General features: G+C 47.5%; 1 protein-coding gene across 1 annotated transcript in view; it reads right to left on the bottom strand.

Annotated features, from left to right (window-relative positions):
- The window catches only part of LOC146172347 (coiled-coil domain-containing protein 6-like), a 54995-nt gene that overhangs the window by 20464 nt on the left and 15180 nt on the right, over positions 1 to 19351 (bottom strand). The window contains exon 4 of the mRNA XM_084585939.1: positions 5012 to 5412. Coding sequence (XP_084442065.1) covers positions 5012 to 5412 — 401 coding nt within the window. The remainder of the gene's footprint in view (positions 1 to 5011; positions 5413 to 19351) is intronic.

The raw sequence follows: 19351 nt of genomic DNA, 5'->3' as shown, positions 1-19351 counted from the left end.
CAGAAGTCACTGTCATTTTCGTCGCTTGCATGTGAAACATGCTTCAGTCATTACGGTGTCCCTTGTTTGGCACTGTCGTCATCATAGTATATATCTTTTGACATCAGCTCTAGTGGTAAAGGGGGGCGGGGGGGGGGGGCACACTTGGCAGAATGCCAGCACGGCCTTGTTAGCGCAGGAGGATCATCCCCGGAAATAAAACAATAATCTATATTTAAATCTATATTTCTCGCTCCTGGATGTTGCTACAGGCGAGACGAAACTGAACAAACAGCCGATGCACTGATTAATGAACACACCGAGAAAACCCAGTAAGAATAGCCAATTGAGTCAGACATGAGAGGCCTTTCTCTGAAGCGTGTTGCTATAAAAATACTTTGACCTCACCCTCAGTGACTGACCAAATTTCTTAGACCCACAACAAAATACACTCAAATAAATCACCTCAAAGGCAACATTTGGCCCCTCGCCAGACAATCACACAACCTGTACACTGTTGGAAACCCACTATGGAAGACAATGTGCCAGTGGGAATGGTATACAGATGACTGCTGTCCTACACCAATGCAACCACAGTGCCTGCCATTAAAATTATCAAGGCATATGGCTGCTTGGGGGCAGCATGGCCACTGCAAATACTGCAACTAGTTGGGGAATGAGCTTCATATGAAACAAAGGAGGTACAGCCTGCTGGCAGACTCCAATCCATGGCAAACGCAAACTACAGTCGCAATCAAGATACAAAAATGTCATGATGAATTGGATTCAAGACTACACACCCCACAAAATATAACCGAAATTCAGAAGGCAGACTGAGTGGCACAAAGTGGCCTTCAAGGAAATCAGTGATGCTTCTATATGAAGCACAGCAGTAATCAAAAAGCGTAGCCTGGCACTAAACTACCAACACCTACTGGAACTGTCCCCACCACCATGCTACTTATGAGACACTGGCAGCGCCCTTCTGCTTCAAGCCTGCGCTCTCCTCACAAATCAATGCCACCACAAGGTATTCAAAGTGGAACTAACATGTCGCACGTGTGATGCCTTAGAAGAGACTGGGAAAGAAACACACATGGACAAACCAAGTGCTGTGCAAAATGCTTAACTCCCACCAACTCGCCCAATATTCAGTTTTGTTGAAATTCATTTCTAGTTCGTTGGGCTCCTTTCCGTCTCCAAACAGCGCTTGGTTTGTCCGTGTTTCTTTCCTGGTCTTCGTTTTTCGCACTGTGCAAAATGCTTAACTCCCGCCAACTCGCCCAGTATTCAGTTTTCTTAGAAGAGACTTTCCTCCACATTCTTAAGCAATGGCTACGGCTGTCTGCTGATCTCCAATTGGGCATGCTATTTGAAAGCGATAATGAAGACCAAGCTGCACACGCTGAGGCTACGGAGATCCAGCTTGAGCAGTGGGAACAAATGCGCAGGCATACCAAAAGACTGGTAGGAAAGGGAATGCAGTAAACTCCTGTTAATTTAGCCCTTAAAGGGCCAGAAAAAGTGTTCGAATGAACCAAAAGTTCAAATTATCGTATGGATCTGAAAAAACTGCCGAATACCGTTAGCATCATAGTAATTTCACCTAATGAATGCCTGCATAAGGGCGATTTTTCCAGGTTTTTTTTTTTTTTTTTTTTTTTTTTTCCCAAGTGGTTTACTTTGCGCACATTGTGGGAATGGTTGAAGTAGTGCTTTAAAATTGTTAAGGCAGCTGCTACCTTTTTCACAGTGCAATGCAGTTAGAATGGTGCCTCTTCATTAAAACGACTTTGTTGTGATTCAAAGACAGAGTTGAAGCACTGAAGCATTGGGCACATTCGATTTTCAGTCCTCAGGAGCTCCAGACTATTTGCTCACAGGAGTCCGGCGTTCACTTTTGCTGGACACCTCAGAAGCTCCGTCTACTAGTACAGCTCTGTGCAGTAGCGCCGTGCCGGTGGCCATGTAGAGTTCGACTCCAAACGCATTCCGAATATTTTTCATGTCCCTGCACACGACATTGTGTGTTACACAATGACAGAATCTCTCTACGCAGCTGTAAGACGTTTGAATCTTGCATTTTCGCTTTCTTGTCCTGAATTTCACTACACATAAACTGGCCCAGAGCCTGAGGACGTATTGTTTGCTCGTGCTGCCTAGAAGTTACTTCCCTGTTTCGCTGTCTTTTCAGCATGCAGGCCTGGCAGTGTCACCAGTGAATTGCTGTGTGCTGGAGCAGCTAATGCTTGTAAATACATTTGCAAACGTTTTTCTCTTCTTTCGAGCGCAGAGAGCTGGGCCCTTGCAAGAACTTTCTGAGCAGCAACAGCAAGCATAACCTGCCAAACTGAGTTCTTTAAAACTCTTCGCACTCAGACCTGTTGCACTCCTAGTGAAAAACTTGGATTGATTCATGCCCGCGTTATCCTTAGTATTACACCCACGCCAGGGGATAAATTTGCGCATTATCACTGCGAAAGAACTTCACTGTGGTGACCGATGGTTGGCACTGTCTGCTAAAGCAGATGATGGCGGAAGCTTGCAAGATCATGTGACCATAATGCTACTTCCTGTCAAAACCTGTCAGCAAGTAGTCCGGGACTGGAAAACCAAATGCACCCATTGTGGCGAAGCATGCTGTGCAGTGAAACCATATGTAACCAGCACACAGTTTGACTGTACTGCAAGCAGCATGTGGATGCACGCAAGGGATTATATGTGCAGGCATCAGTACAGCGCATCTCAAAATAAAAATAAAATGACACAAGGAGTGTCCAAAACGATGTGAGTTGCTGATATGCGCACCCAATCACAGTCGCAGGATAACACGAAGTTAAAGCAAAAGAAAAACTATGCAACTGATCTATACTTCAAAAAAGGGGACCTTCCGATCATCACTGTGCATGCCATAGTGAGCACACCCGACATCATAGACTTGCATGGACATCGGCCGGGACAGTGCTTTTGGCTCAAATTATCCAAATTTCTGAATTAACAAGGTTTCACTGTATCACCCTGCTAGAGCCACACCATCACAGCAACAGAGAACAACTACAGTTGACCACCCAAATTTCCTATCCTATGATGCCAACCACAAATTATGTGGTCACAGCCTGCTACAACCGATTGAGACTGGCTGGGATACCCGACGTGATCCCCAGCATGGCTGGCAGATTGAATTAGTGTGGTTCAGTGAAATCTGAAGCGGTTCAACTAGACTACAGTGCATTCGGAGGGTGTCTTCAAAGACTTACAACACTGCGTTGGGCACTCTACCTTCTACATTCCCTGTAGGGTTAACAAATGCCCCCCACCCTAATACCCTCTTTACACGGGCAGCGTAACTGGTTAGCATAACTGTGGTTACGCGAAACCGTGGTTAGCCCATTTACACGGCAGACCAAACCATGGCTACACCCCTAACTGCGGTTGTTAACAGAGGTTATGGCGGCGTCTGTTGACAGAGGCTGCTCGTCTGCAGCCAAGTGCGCGAAGCGTACGAGCATGTCTGCTTCAACAGTGTGTACTCCTTTGCCCGTATTGAATAGGCGGTGTCTACTGTGCCACCCGGCGTCTTCGGTTACGGCCTACAGCCAAAAGTCTGCGTACTGAAGCCCCGTCCTATGTCTGCAGTATCGTTTGCGCGGCTTGGTGCTGAGCGCGGAATGTCAAAAAATGCGCGGTGTTAGCTTTATCACGAAAGTGCACGAGTTCACAACGCTTGCAGCGCGGGATGCTGCTAGCAGGCTGAGGTACTATCATGAGCAAGAACACACGAGCGCGTGGCAGATAGCCTCGAAACCCACTTGAGGCGATACGGTGCGGCCGCTGTGGGAAACAAAGTGGAAAGGGAACAGTTAACGAAACCGCAGCGCCCTTTCCCTTTTGTTTCCCACAGCGGCCGCACTGTATCGCCCCAAGTGGGTTTCGAGGCTATCTGCCTCACGCTCGTGTGTTCTTGCTCATATTGCTCATGATAGTACGTTACACTTACCGTGCGAGCGCAGCGAACGACGATGGGGTGTGTAACCCCCTAGTCGTCGATAGGCCTAAATTATTCTCTTCGGCCACGGCGGTCGGCGCATTGGAACTGATCAACGCTGTCGAAATGGTGTACTCATGAAACTTCCTTATTGTGAATCCTATTCTGCTGCCGTAAAATAATGATATGATTAACTTTGGCGACGCAATAATCGCAGAGCTAGTATAAGCAGAGCGGTGAGCCGCAATTCACCGGCGGCAGTTGGCTTGAGCAGAAACTTGATAATATCGCGGTTATCGGTCTTGCCAGCAATTTGTCGCTGGGCAGTGATCCTCAAGAGTTATTCAATTCTGATATTCGGCTCAGTACTCTAGATGCCAGTAAATTTATCGCACTTTATTTCTGACGTCGGCGCTAACGAGCCGCCGTGTCGTTCGCGTGCGGTCTGCGGGAGGAGGGGCCAACGCGGCGGTGTTTACGGTGGTCGAGGAGGTGCTGCCATCGTGCGGGGAATGACCGCGCTGTAGACGCCTTGTCGGACGGCACTCCGGAAACTATGTTATAAATAAGTTATTTGTAAATGCTGCTTCGTTCCGCAAATCACCGCGTCACTTCGGTTGTACTTTATGGGCAACGGTGGCCGTAACCGAGAAAGAACGGTGGCGAGCTGTGTAAGCACAGCTAACTGCGATTGGCGGTTAACCGTGGTTAAGTTTGGTAACCTCGGTTAAGCCGGCCGTGTAAAGAGGGTATAAGTCAAAAGGGATCAGGACTTTTCACTTATTAGAACATGTGGTAGTGTAGGATGGATCACATAATGTCAACCGACATGGCAGAAACTGGAAGTGGTACCAACCGAACTGACATCCCCCGTTTCCACCAATCAGATGAAGTGAGGGAGAGACTTCTGAAAACGATGCAAGCTTGGAATATGGACCCAGGCCTCGAGCTAGCCACTTCAAGCATGAGATATTTCTTTTGTTAAATGCAACCAACAAAAAAATCTTTCTTAGAAATGCCAAAAAGAATGTCCAGCCTGGACTATACCTTTCTTCATCCATTTCAAGGCTTGACTCTGACTCCGAGAGATGTCGGCAGAGAGCTTCACGGCGGTCCATCTCCAGCTGCAGCTTGCGCTGCAGGCGCACATTCTCCTCGCGTATCTGCCGCTCCTCCTGTGCAAACTGGGCAACCTTCTCATTGTGCTCCTGCTGAGTGTCATGTAGCTGCGCTCGCAGACGGGCCAGCTCCCCACGCAGTCGTGCCACATGTGCTCCCAAGGCAGCAGGTGTATCACGGCCAGGATCTCGTGGAGAGGGTGGCGCTGACGGAGGCTGCTCCAGCCGCTCCTGCAGCATCCGCTTTTCTGCCTCTAGCTTGTCCATGCGCTTCCACAGCCGATTCACTAGCGCCTCTTGCTCTTGCTCCAGTGTGCACTCAAGCTCCACCTGGGCAGGCACATTACTTGAATATTCTCCTTACGCAAAACAAAAGATCACACAAGCAAAAATCAAGGAAATTCGGTTAAGCTGCCAGCACAACCAATGATAAGTTCTTCCAGGAAGTTGGCAGATTACGCACATTTGCTTGCTGGAATGGTTCTGAGGTAGACACCAGATAAACTGATCAATCTGATCGAGTCCTCATGCACAGAGGTGGAAGCAGGCTCGAGCATTTTGGAGCAGCTTTGGGAACAGTAATAAGGCCATTTTGGAGCAGCTTTGGAGCAATGAAACGAGAATTTTGGAGCATTTGAATTTTGATTTGGAGCAAGTTTCTAAGGTCAAGCGCCTTTGATTAATGCAGATTTCTCTTTCTGAAATACAAAATATCAAATCTGATTTCTTTTTATGCCAGTTCAATGCCTTATCAACTTTGCACTCTTCTCTGACAACACAAGCAGCCAAAGAATGAAAATATATATATAACACAGGCTGACCTTAGCAACAACTTAGAACAGACTAGCAGCAAACAGAATGCTTGCTGGTGCACTTTTTAACTGAACACTCACTCACTCTGACCTGAAGCATTTGCCTATTTTCACATGGTATGTCGAGACTACCACTTTTATGCTCTCAAGTAGTGCCACTAATTTAGGGTTCAGATTAATGGGCACAACATTTGCGTTCTCTATATCTATGCATATCCTTTTCGATCCTATGCCTGTGCTGATAAATTCCTGACTACCGGTCAGCGGTGCCTTCAGGAACGATAGATGGCACTGAAGGGTAGCCTTTTCATCCTTCAGCTTTATTACTTCACCGTCTCCTGCCAATAGTTCATCATTCATTGCTTCAGCAATGTTGGGGCTCATTTTTTAACATCTTGGTATAGGCCCTGTATGGCTTTCTAACACTCCTGAGAAGCTTCCTAGTGATTGACATATTTGGCATACCAATGCAGAATGCTTCAAGTATTTTGTCTGCCGTAGGCCTGAAAAGATTGCCATTGATAAAGAGGCTCGATGATGAAGTCGTTTTCACAGCAGGACCATTAGAATAACTCATGCAGTTTCTTCAGTCGGACAAGTTTCCTAAAGGCTCACAGTAGTTTGATCTATCTGCTTCGCTTGCTGATGTCGTTTCTCTTTCCACCAGCAGTTCAAAAGGTGGGGAGGAGGTGCTGCTACACAACAAGCACAGTGCATTTTTTCTCGAATACTAAATTTACTTCAGAACAAATATTTATTATATGCTCCATGCTTCCCTCCCTTACAAAAATTTGATTTGCTCCCGTGTTCTGCTAAATTTGATGGCAGAACCTCGAGACAGCCAGTTAGGAGCAGTTTTGGAGCAATATTGCAATTTGGAGCAGGATGAAGCAGGAAAAGCAGTTTGGGGCAGAATGGAGCAAATGGAGCAGCATTTCCACCCCTGTATCAGTTGCGAAAATTCCTATAGGCCCAGTGTATAAAAAAACGGCAGTTTTGATTGGTCAAAATTGGGGTGTATATAGGGTGCCTCGTGCCTTGATGAAAGGCACCCTAGGTTTATAAGAAACTGCGTCTAAGTTGCAAACTTCCAGATTGTTATAAATGTGCAAACAGCTTTCCTGGAAAATAAAATTAGTTGAAGACTTGCAGTAGCCAAAATACTTAAAGATAACATCCCTAGAGTTATCTTATTATGGCATAATTCTAACAAGTCGCATACCGCTGAGTTCAGGAAGAATTTAACTCTGCAGCTACGCTATATTTATGTTGCTAGGTACATATCAAATTCTGGCTACAGTAATGCCAGCTAACTATATTTTAAAATTATGGGGCATCGGCCTAATTGGACGTTTTGTATGATAATGCACCTCATTGACAATATAAATAGCATACCTCCACATGGCAGGCCTTTGGCTACAGCTACATTTTAATCGGAACAAAATAATATTGATGGAAAGGGTCTTAACACCCCGTAAGAAATTACCTAATTAGGCATCAGTTATGTTCCCATAGTATGAGAACTAACTGAAATAGAGTGAAACAAATTACGTTTTTGAAAACAGCAGGAATAAATGTGCATGCCGAATTTTGTTACGATATCTCATAATAAAAAATTTGGTTTTAAAACCAGTGTCTCCCCTTAAGATGGAAATGAAGAAAGAAAAAAGTGATTTCCAAAAGGCAATGACAACAATAGCAGAAAGCTTCTATTGACAATTTCTAAATTGCACGACAATTAATAAGCACCCAAAAAATGCATACAAAAACTAGTCATTTTCTGAAGCAGAGCTTCCCAACTGGTATGATCTAAAACCTCCGAGCCTCAGAGCACGCGAGCCACCCACCTCACAAAAAGCCAAGCTGAACCGAGCCAATCCTATCCAATATGGTTACACGCGCACGCTTGGCAGCTGAGCTTGCGATCACTTTGGCGCTAGCCGCTGCCGGCGAGATTATTCCTGCTTTTTGTCACGTACTACTATCACACAGCACTTCCGCATATTTTATTGAGTACTGACCTCATGTGCGTATTGGTTCTTCTATTGTGGCAGCTCAGCCATGCATTGGCGTCAAAGTAATATATCACGCCTCGCCTTGCAAGCGCGGGTGGTGGCTGCATGCTCAGCACAAAAAAAAAAAAAAAAAAAAAATTCTGCATGAATAACATACCTGCTACGTGCCAGCTTAAAATGAAATGCATTGCAGAATATATTGTGCCATTTTCCCAGACTTGGCGAAATTTTTGGTGGTTTCCCATTTCCCTGACATTTCCCTGACAATTCCCGGTTTTCCCAGTTGCTAGACACCCTGATTAAGATTTAAACTTAAATGACCTCATGGACACTGTGTCTGAACAGCGAGCTTGGACCTCTCAAGAGAATGACCAATCAGATGCCCTAATATAATTGAGACCTAAAGAGCATTCTGGAAAACTTTTGCTTTCATTTAGTTTTTTTGGGTTTCCGTGAATAAGAAGTTTTTGTTGCAAGCAAAAAAGCCATAAATTAGGTCTAAGGAAATTAAACCACACGTGTACCGTTTGTTTTTGCAAGACAACTTCATAGTCCGAGGCTAATGGAAATACAGTCGCAGACTGATTTTTCGGACTACAAAAATTCGGACATACTCGATTATCCGGACTGTTTCGCGGCACCATCACCCTTCTCATAGGCCGTAATGCATAACAAATACCGAAATTTCGGACACTTCGCAACCTCTCATTTGATTTTTCGGACCCTACTTGAGCCAACTCGATCGACAGCAGCTACCCACACTGACGCTGACTGAAGCATGAAGCGACATGTCTGTTTTGGAATAAGCCTCCTTACCGCCCCACAAGGTGGCGGCAGGGGCGAAGTCCGCTCATCATTGGTTTTGTGTGTTCCGGCACAATGGCTAGTTTCGGGCTCACCCATCCAAATCCAGGTCAAATCCAGTAGCCGCTGGCCCGGTCGTCTCTTCTTTCTTCTTTGTGACGGTGTGCGGTGTAGTTATAGTGTGCAGTGTTCATTCTACTTGTGTTCCTTGTGTGTTGTGTACGCCTAGCAGTGAGACCAACGAAGCATGCGGAAATGGCGCCAACATCGGGGCAGTCAGCGCCGGGGAATTCAGCTAACAAGCGCGGCAAATATGCAACGATGACAATGGCGAAGAAGATCGCCGTGATCCATCAAGTGCAGAATGGCCGCCTGCAGAACGAAGTTGCCCGGGAGTTCAGCATCTCGAAGCAGACTGTGTCGGACTATATGAAAAACAAAATGAAGATTTTGAACGAATCATTGAAGTCTTCTTCCAGTGCTGGAAAAAAAAAAATTTCAGAGAGGGCAGCCACCCGAAGCTCGAAGAAGCGCTCCACATGTGGCTGTGTGCGACAGTTGCAAAGAGGATCCCAGTGTCGGGCGATCTTCTGAAACAAGAGGTACGACCTCACTTTCAAGAAGATGTGTGGCGAGAGTGGTGCCGTGGACCAGAATTTTGTAACAAATTACCGCTCCGACAGACTGGAGTCGCTGCTGGACCGATTTTCGCCTGATGTCTTCAATTGTGATGAAACAGGCCTTTTTTATAAGATGTTACCAGAGAAGACACTGTCCGTGTCTGGCAACCCCTGCCACGGCGGAAGGCATAGCAAAGACCGGGTCACAGTGATAGTTGGCAGCAACATGTCGGGAAACGAAAAGCTCCCGATTCTTGTGACTGGGAAATCAAAGAGCCCGAGAAGCTTCAAGGGGGTAAAAACATTGCCCGTGTGGTATGAAGCCAACTCGAAGGCTTGGATTACGCAGCATCTTTTCGCTGCCTATGTACGCAAGCTGAACCAGAAATTCAGGGCCCAAAAACGCAAGGTGTTACAGTCAAATCCGTATATAACGAACTCGGATAGAGCGAATTATGTTTTATACCGAACACTCGAATTTCCGCTAGCATTATGCACATAAAATGTATTTTTTATAACGAACTACACATCGGATATAGCAAACTCAGCGCGCGCAATAGGTCGCCAAACGCCCGCCTACGGGCGGGCGTTTGTGCCGGCTCCGAGTACTTTCCGGGCAGCCCCCCCACGCTGCCGGGTCGCAATACTTCTAGTGCATGCCGTTGTCAGATGGGAGGGGGATTGGCAACGGCTCTGTTCCCGAAGGTCTCACACAGCGCATACGTCGTCACGCGCCCACTAGGGTGCTTCTGCGCCGATTCCGCGTTGTCTCCAGGCGGCCTCGGCCCGTGCCGCGCTTCCGTAAAACGCAGGAGGGGCTCTCTACAGCAGCTTCCACGAGGGACCCTCCTGTACGCATGCGCGGCCGTAGCCCGGAGTAGCGTGAGTAGCCTTTAAAATCCGCGCCATCGGCCAGCCTCTCTTTGCAGCGCTCCTATTTGGCAGCTGCCTACCATGTGATCAAAGACGTGCCAGCAGCTCCGGACCTATTGCGCTTCGAGAAAGAAGAAACACCGGCCAGAACTGGTTTCAAGTTTGGGCGAAGGGAAGGGGAGAATCTTCGAAGAGAAGGCAGCCTCCGGACAACGAACACGTCAGTGGCGCACTTTCCCGCATCCTCAGAGCTTTCTTTGTTTGCGTTTGCAAGTCGTGCTGCTGCTATCCTCACGATTCTGGACGTGCCTACGTTGCTGCTGACTTGCATTCTGGCGCTACATCCTGCAAGATGACGATGAAGCAGCGGCGTGCCCTACCGCTTTTAGACAAGCTAGAGTTGCCCTGGAAGATTTTCTCACTGTTGACGACAACGTAGCCTCGACAGCGAGCCCGTTGGACTCGGAAATTGTTGCCGACATGCTGGCATCTGGTGCGTACGAGGAGAACCAGGAGCCGCCGCCGGAAGACGATCACCCTCGCCAGACGTTGCACGAAGACCTCGCTGCTACCGATCTGCTGCACCGATACTGCTCCGGAATACAAGGAAGCGGACTGGAGTTTGTGGAAATGATGTCGCGTGTGGAAAGTGCGATTCTTGCTGATGGAGTTAAACGCAGTGTTCAGGCGAAGGTCACTGCCTACTGCAAATAAGTGAGCATTTATCTGCAATAAATTTCTTTTGTAGATTCATGGTGAGCGACACGGTTTTTCTTTAGTTAGTGCGTTTTCACTGCGCTGTTCTGGACATCGTGTATAACGAATTTGGTACTGAAGTTCGCTATAAACGGGTTCGGTTATAGCGAAATACTTTATATAGCGAACAAATTGTGTTGAATTATGCAGTTCGTTATAACCGGGTTTGACTGTATTCTTTGTAGACAATTGCGGTGCACATGGCCACATTGATGACCTGGAATCCATTCAGTTGGAATTCCTGCCACCAAACACAACGAGCGACCAGAGTGTGATTAAAAATTTGAAGGTGCTATACAGAGCACGCTTGCCGAGCCGCATGGTCCTGTGCATTGACGCCGGCAAGCAGTAGGCTGTAACTCTGCTGTCGGCGATCAGCATGCTTGCTGACGCCTGGAAGGCAGTGACAGCAGCCTCACTCCTAAACTGCTTTCGGCATGCTGGATTTGTTGAAGTTGGTGAAGCGGATGCTACGGTCCAGGATCTCCCGTCTGACATGCTTCCTACAGATGGCGAACAACATGTGCTGCAAGACTTGCGCAGTGGCGGCAGGGTGATCCTAGACGTAGTCACCTTTGAGAACTTATCAAATGCCGACAGTGCAGCACTCACATGCGCGGAGCTGGACGATGATGAGATAATTCATCAGGTGTCTGCTGCCCCGCCTGACGACGAATCTGAGTCAGAGGACGACGCACCACCTACCGTCGCACGCGGACCTTGTGAATGCGGTGACGATGCTTGCAGCTGCCTACAATGACAGCACGACCCTTTCCGAGATTCAAGCCGATCTGATTGCTAGCAAACGGAAGAGCGTCCAGCAGCGTATTCACAATTTTTTCCAGCCAATTGCAGGGCCTGAATATATGCATAGGGCATGCCAGTGCATAGAAATAAAGTTTTCTTTTTTGTTCTCATTTTGTTTTTTCGGACTTTTGTTTATTCGGATTTTTCGGCGATCCCCATGAGGTCCGAATAATCGGTCGGCGACTGTACAATAATATGTGAAGCCACACACAGTAATCTTTACTGATGTTTTTGGACACAATGTTAAAAACACTGATACAGTAAAAGCTCGTTAATTCAAATTCCACGGGGCCGCCAGGCCAGTTCGAATTAACCAAAATTCGAACTAATGAAAGTGAGCAAAAATGAAGGCGTTTGATGCCCGGAGGGCACGAAAAACATTTATTTAGCAAAAAAGTCTGTTATCATCTTCTGCTTCTTCTCTCTGAGGGCTACCGTACTCACTCGGTCTTCTAGCATGCGAATGCGACGCAGGGAGTCTTCTTCCCCCTCTGATTATGTCTGTCTCTAAAGCGGTGAAACCATCCTTCGGAGGCGACAAAATCTTCCACATTCAAGCGCAGGGCGAAATCGGCCGCCTTCGCCATGATAATTGGGCCGCTCAGTGGAATGTCAGCGCTTCTCATTTCTTTCACCCACGTGATCACAGCGGTCTCAATTTCCGGATACTTGGCTAACCGAAGCCTTTTTCTGTTGCTGGCGAAATCTTCGGCTTCATAGGCATCCTCGATGGCCTTCCTATTTCGGACGTACGTCGACAACGTGCTTGGTGGAATCCCGTGCTTTTTCGCGATTTCCACTTTGCTGGCCTTCCGTTCATCCACCTCGCGTAAAATAGCCACTTTCTCCTTCACCATCTTGGCACAGTATTTCCCACGCGAACACATCTCGCGGACACAAGCTCACAACAAGCGGCGTGCAAAACGAGGGCTCACGAAATGCAACACGAAACCGTGGTCGATAACACTAAAACGTCGTTCCTCGAAGGAGTCGCGGCAGGAAAGGCTGTTTAGTACTTGTTCCAGCACCCTAGCGGCGCCCCGATGGTTGTGCCATCTATCGTTCTGCCGTGAAAGCTTCCAACGATGGTTTTTAACAGCGCCGCTTGGCGGCGCGCAGTTCGAATTATGGGTGGCAGCGCCAATTTTTGAGTGAATTAACGAGCTGTTACGCGCATAGACTTCTATGCACTGCGGACCGGACCACGATGACTATTTCGAATTATCCAAAATTTCGAATTAACGAGTTGTGAATTAACGAGCTTTCACTGTATATATATTTGTGGCTGAGAGAAAATATCACACAAAAAAAAATCAAGCCCAAAGGAAGTAGACTGTTTTCGAAGATCACTCTGCATATTACTCCATCAACAGCAAAGCAGCAAGATGCCACGTGACTGCCGGAAAGCTACTCCGTACTTTGGTAGAACCCACTTATTTCTGAGGTGAATTAAACAAGGTGGGAGCCAGGATGTTGAATTCCCGCAATAAAAAGAAGAGCTCAGAAGTCTCCTCAGTTAATTTTTAATGATTTCAATAATATTTTTAATTTATCCTAATGAACACCTGCATGACGGCTGTCTGCGCCTGGAATACTGAGCCGAATATCAAGTATGAAGCCCCTGTGAGGATCGCTGACCAGCAGCAAATTGCTAGTAAGAGCGATAGCCGTGATAAAGCTAGTTTCTGCTCATCCGCTCTGCTCGTACTAGCTCTGCGACCGCCGCGGCTTCAAAGCGAAACAACTTAGGCCTAGCGACGACTAGGAACTGTCCTGCACGGCGCAGTCGTTCACCACGCTCGCGCACGCCACCCCCGTGGTAAAGTAACATACTATCTGAGCCTGCTTGCGGCATCCCCCAATGCAAGCGTTGCAAACTCGTGTACTTTCATTACAGCTAAGGCCGCGCATTTTTTGATGTTCTGCTTAGCAACAAGCCGTTCAAACAATACTGCAGTCAGGACAAGGCTTCAGTACGCAGTCGCTGCGCTGTCAGCCGTAATCGAAGACGTCGGGCGGCACAGTAGACACTGCATATTCTATACATCAATCTTTAAACGTGATACAATGGGCAAATCAATAACTTTGCGAAGCAGACCCGCTCGTACATTTCCCGCACTCGGGAGCCGAGTAGCCTCCGTCAACAGACGCCGCCATAACCTCAACTAACAACACAAACCGAGGTCACCAAGTTCGGTTTGCGATAACCGCGGTTAGTGGTGTAACCATGGTTTGGTCCGCCGTGTAACATGGCCTAACAACGGTTTCGCTAAAACGCGGTTATGCTGCGAGAACTGGCAAACTCCTCAGGCGCGTGCGAGCGAGGACGAGGTGACCCAAGTACGCCAGCGAGCGAGCGGCAACCGGAAGTTCGTCGAAGTTACGTGTTTCTGGGCAGAGCTTTCAACTTACTTGTATTCTTTATTTTTTTATGACTCCCTTCGGCGTAAGAGTTGAGAGGGAAAATTGGAAGGGTCATTTTTAATCGCCGATATCTCTGGTGTTGCAGAAGCTAGATCGAAAATTTTTCCGAGAGAATGATGGGTGGTTCAATATCTATCAAGTGTTATGGCATTGTTTACCCTTCTTGGTGATCATTTCTGTGGACCTTTAAGATCCCCAGATGATCGAAATTACTCTGTAGTCCTCCACTACGGCTCCTCTTTCTCTTAACTTTCACTCGTCCCTTCCTTTAAGGCACGGTTCAGGTGTCCACAGAGCAAGTGTGGCAGATACTGCACCTTTCCTTTACAGTGAACCAGTTACATTATTATTGTTGTAAAGGGCTCTGCTACCCTTCCCTACCCAACAAAATAGCAGCAGTGCCTTTTCACTAAACAGCCCCGTCACATATTGAGGAAGCTTCACTGCACAGCCAATGCGATGAATCCGCTGTCAAATTGCAATTTTTCCACAGTGCCAGGGCTTTCACGAGAGGGGAGTGCAAATGTTTTAGTCTTTTTTTATACAGTTGAAGTCCACAATAACGAAAACCAAAAGTACGAATTTTTCGACTGAACGAAATATTTTCGCGGCCCCAGCCAAAGTTCATAAGATTCAATGCATTTCATTTCTCTCAACAACGAAACACTTTCCGACTTCGTCTCACAACGAAGGTTTCTGAAGTAGCAGTCCACGTTTTCTTTGTTCGATAACAGGAAATTAAAGCACTGGAACACGTTTTAGTACACCACTTAACATTTTCGGCACTTCCATGCTACCAATAAGCACATTTATGGACGTGGCCATGTATGTTTAAGGTTGCTGATGATGATGACTGTGCACCTGTCGTTTGGCGGGCTCTGAATTGTTACCAACCAGTTCAAACGGGCACAACCGAATCTTCATCACGGATGTTTATGTTGGTTGCGGCCCAGCAGGCTACACATCCATTGTTTTCTTTTTCTGTCTGCCATGGCGACGTGCTGAGAAGATACTTCCTCCGACCAGCAGAAGTTTTTGACACTTTAAGAAAAGGCAGAACTCATCGATCAAGCTGCTAAAGGAAGGAAGAAAATGAATATTGCGCAAAAGTTTGAAATTCCGTGCAGTTCGCTGTCGATGATATTGAAGTGCAAAGACAACATCTTGGCTGCCTTGAAGAATGGAGCACGTGTGCAGCACAAGACTGTGACAATGCCAACTTTTGAAGATTTAGCCAAGGCCTGGTTCTTGGAACAGAGAGCAAACAAGGTACAACTGTTCGCGGAATTTTGGTGCAGCTAAAAGCTCTCGGCTTCGCGTGCCAGCTAGGGCATGACAAGGGACCACATGACATTGTTGCCAAAATACTCTAGGGTGAATCGGCAAGCGTTGACACAGAATCAGCATCAACTTGGATGCGAAAAACGTACAAAGACATCAAAGAGACATTTACAATGCCAACAGAACTGGATTGTTTTATGAAATTCTGCCATCAAAGACACTGATGATGTTGCGATACAAAATCACAACGATGTTGCAATGGAAAGCCTGCCAAGTTGTGAGAGCAAGATTTTGACACTGCTGCAAATCAAGAAAAGGCAAACGACGATCACACTTTTATTGCGATAGCAATACTACGGCAGGTCTAACCGCTCGTCACTGTGTGCAGTGTCCGTGGTCCCTCATAAAAAAATCAACCTGCCATGACGTTTGAATTCACATTACCCCTATGCCACGGGCAGTAGCTGCCAACTCGAGTCGCTGCTGTCATACGGGAGGGTGATATCAGAATCAGCCTGCCAGAACCATTTGAATTCTCATTACCACTACGACACACAGGCACAGAGAGGAATAATGTAGCAGGCAAAAGAACCTTTCGCCATTGCTTTTGCAATTCAGAGCTAAACCACAACTGAATTTTTTTTCAATAAAGTTTCACTTCCGCAGGCTCAGGTTCGTACTTATTCAACAGTCCAGTTTTCGCGAAAACAAAATATTTTCTCGCCCTCGGCAATTTCGTCATTGCGGGGTTCAACTGTATATAAAAAAAACCCTCAGACGCTGACACTTAGTGCAAAACGTCAAAAAACACATTCTCCGAGCCATCTGATAGCCGGCTCCAGAAGACAGTGGGTTAGTATATCCCACGGAGACAACTTGTGCCAGCTAATAAGCCGGTGAACATATTCTAATAATTCTCTATTATGATTAGGCACCTGGCCGCTTAAACTGCAGCAAGAATCCACCAGTTTCACACTTTGTTTCCCTTCCCCTCTCTGATGCGCTAGCAACTCCAGGCAAAATGAAGGTGGCACTGCCTAGCAAAGCAGGTGTGCAAGGCATTATGACGATGTTTACTGTATTTCATGTGGTGCTCCAGAACTCTTGTTTCGTTTATAAAGTACTGTGGAATTGTTTCCGCCACGCAGGTTACACGATCAGAGATGAACTGTCATCATCATCCGATGATAGCGCCAGTGAGTCCCATCAGCCGTCTTTATGTGCTGATCTCATCGAGCACTTGCGCACTGCAGAAGCCATCCCATGGAAGTGACGCTGGAGCAGTTTGCTAACGCTGACAGCGAGCTATGCCCTAAACTCACCGACGACGAAATTGTTTGCCAGGTGCTGGAAAGTGATGACTCGGGCTCCGACAGTGAGGAGCCAGAGGCTGTGCTGCCAACTAGCACTGAACTAACCCGAGCTCTGATGGTGCTTTCGGCTGCGTACAGCGAGAATGTCAGCCTTGCCGACGTACAAGCCAGCTTACTTGTACGGCAACATAGCACTCCGCAGAGGCATACTCACCACTTTTTCAAGCCGCTCGCTAAAAAAGTGTCTTTGTTTTGCAGGAATTCGTTTTTTCGGACTGCCTAATTTTCCGGACGCTATTTTCGGCCCCTTGAGGGTCCACAAAATCGGTCGGCAACTGTACTGCCTAATCACCCCCTCCTATGTGAGCGCCCCGCCCCCTTTCCTGCGAATTTCATACTTCCGTCAGTATGGAGAACCAAAGCTGGAGTTTGCTCCGTGACGCCAGCGCTCGGTTTCTAGCGAAGCGGAGAAGAACTACAAAACCAATGCGCATCCGCGCCCGCACTGTGCACAGCTGTCTGCGGAGTCTGCGCAGCCCGCTCGCTCGGGAGCGCGTGCCACAGGCCGCCGCATGTGCACGCGGAGCGGGAGAAGGAGAGTGAGGACGAGGGGAGATGGACGCACGTCTGCGCACGCAAAGCCGGCACTCTTTGCCAGTGGGATTTTTTATTTTTGCTTTTTTCTGTGCCCCGGCTGACATGGCGGCTGGCTGGAAGCATGTTTCCTATTGGTGCTTTCGAAAGCGAGAAATTATGATTTTGACACTGTTTCAAAGAACTCTTGTTGGCAGGATCAGACAAAAAAAAAAAAAAAAAAAAACATGAACGCGAATTTGCTACTCGAAGGCAGAGGCTAGCGACAGGTATTTTGAAGGCCCTGAGGCGGCACCTCTTGATGTCTCTGTCCATGTTGTTCAGAGAATGAAGGGTCCAGCCTTCTCATTGAGAATTAATATGCGTGTACACAGTGACAAGTGCTCCGGGCGCTGGTTGGGGAGCTTCCTTTCCATTTGTGACTGCTCACTCGAAAGAGGCCTATTCAACTCTTTGGGGACAGACGTTTTAGGCGATGCTACCGGCGCCGTGGTGCCTGCTTTCGGCACGTTTAGGACGAGTTTCCTACAAAGGCACAAAGCATGCCGCCTTACCCTTTGGTTCCTGCTGATAGCGGTCAGGGAAAGTTCGCTGCTGCGGCGCTGACATTCGAAATCAGTGCCCTTCTACCTTTAACGATGAGGGGTTTCTTAATGACCTAGGTCACTGAAGAGAAGCCGAGGCATGCCATTTTTGCGGCAGTTTCCTCTCTCCATGAGACGAAGAGCAAGGAAATGCCCGATGACTTTCCATGCTGGCGGGAACATCTCTCCACGGAAACCTTTGTCTTCTTAATTCCACAGCTACGCTGTGCAATTCCTAATTCAGTTATCTCCTCTAGCGAATGCGCAGTTTTGAGCTCCCGAAGCAGGATCGCATATGAGGACAGAACAATTGACGTATGCGTTTTTCCTTTATAAGCGCCAAGTGATGGCATTATTGACGTATATCTGTTTCTTGAGGACGTCGTGGTTCCGCGATGGGTGCTGCGGCACCGCCAGTTACGAACAGAATGCGAGATACAACCGGTACGAGATACCTAAAAAAAAAAAGCCGACAACCATCCCGTTACCATTTCCACACAAGTTTTGCGAAACTTTTCATTCCAGTTTTTCCCCCTTTTTTTGGAGCGCGACGGTGGCCAGAACGCAGCCGGAGGAGAGGAGAAATAACCGAGCGCGCGTGCGCAAACACGTGTTGGAAAGCAGCGCGGAACAGACGACAGCATACGTTTCGATGCGGCGGGGAGCAGACAACGCGGCCGCGTTACGCGGAGGTTTTGACGGTGTCTCCATGGAGGGCGCTGACGCACAGAGCGGCGCAGTGCCCCATGGCCCAGGTTTTCTTCCCAATAGGCACAAATCCAAGCCAATGTGCGTGCACTCTTCTTGCCCATGCACTCTACCTATCGGCCACTCTACTGCTCGACAGCGTCAACAACAGCTCCCATTTTGCATGGAGTATGCATTGCTACACCCCGCAAAAGAACATAAGAGGTTGTACAGTGGCGCAGGTTGAATGACAATGCATATTGAATGTCTGGTGAGTTCGAGTTAGATCTCAAAAAGTCCATGAGTGGGGCTAAAAGTAAAACGCCATGTGCGCTTGACAGGCTGATGATGGCAAGCTGCATGATCAGCTCGCCGAAATTGGCGCCATGGTCCAAAAGACCACAAGCTGGGGAAGAAATGCATTCACCGCATTTCTGGTTGCATTCCGAGGAACATTTCACCAGTTTTGATGTAACTAAGAAGGCAAAGGCCGCAATGAAGCAGTCTTTGCAAGCCAGTTTTGCTAAAACAGTGCAGACTGTATTGCACACTTCTAGTGGCCACGGTTTTCTTTAGTCACCATCTTGATTATGTTTGTGGAACCAAGAAAGGGCCCCCTCCTATTGTGTTCGTTTAATCTCTTCAGAAGAGGGGGATATTTTTTCATTATTTTGTGGTGCTTTTAAGGTCAGTCTTCTG

Source organism: Amblyomma maculatum, unplaced genomic scaffold, assembly GCF_055883805.1.
Source record: "Amblyomma maculatum isolate TAMU_Amacu unplaced genomic scaffold, ASM5588380v1 scaffold_13, whole genome shotgun sequence".
Classification (NCBI taxonomy): Eukaryota; Metazoa; Arthropoda; class Arachnida; order Ixodida; family Ixodidae; genus Amblyomma; species Amblyomma maculatum.
The sequence above is the reverse complement of the archived record's forward strand: the minus strand, read 5'-3'. Positions and strand labels throughout refer to the sequence as shown.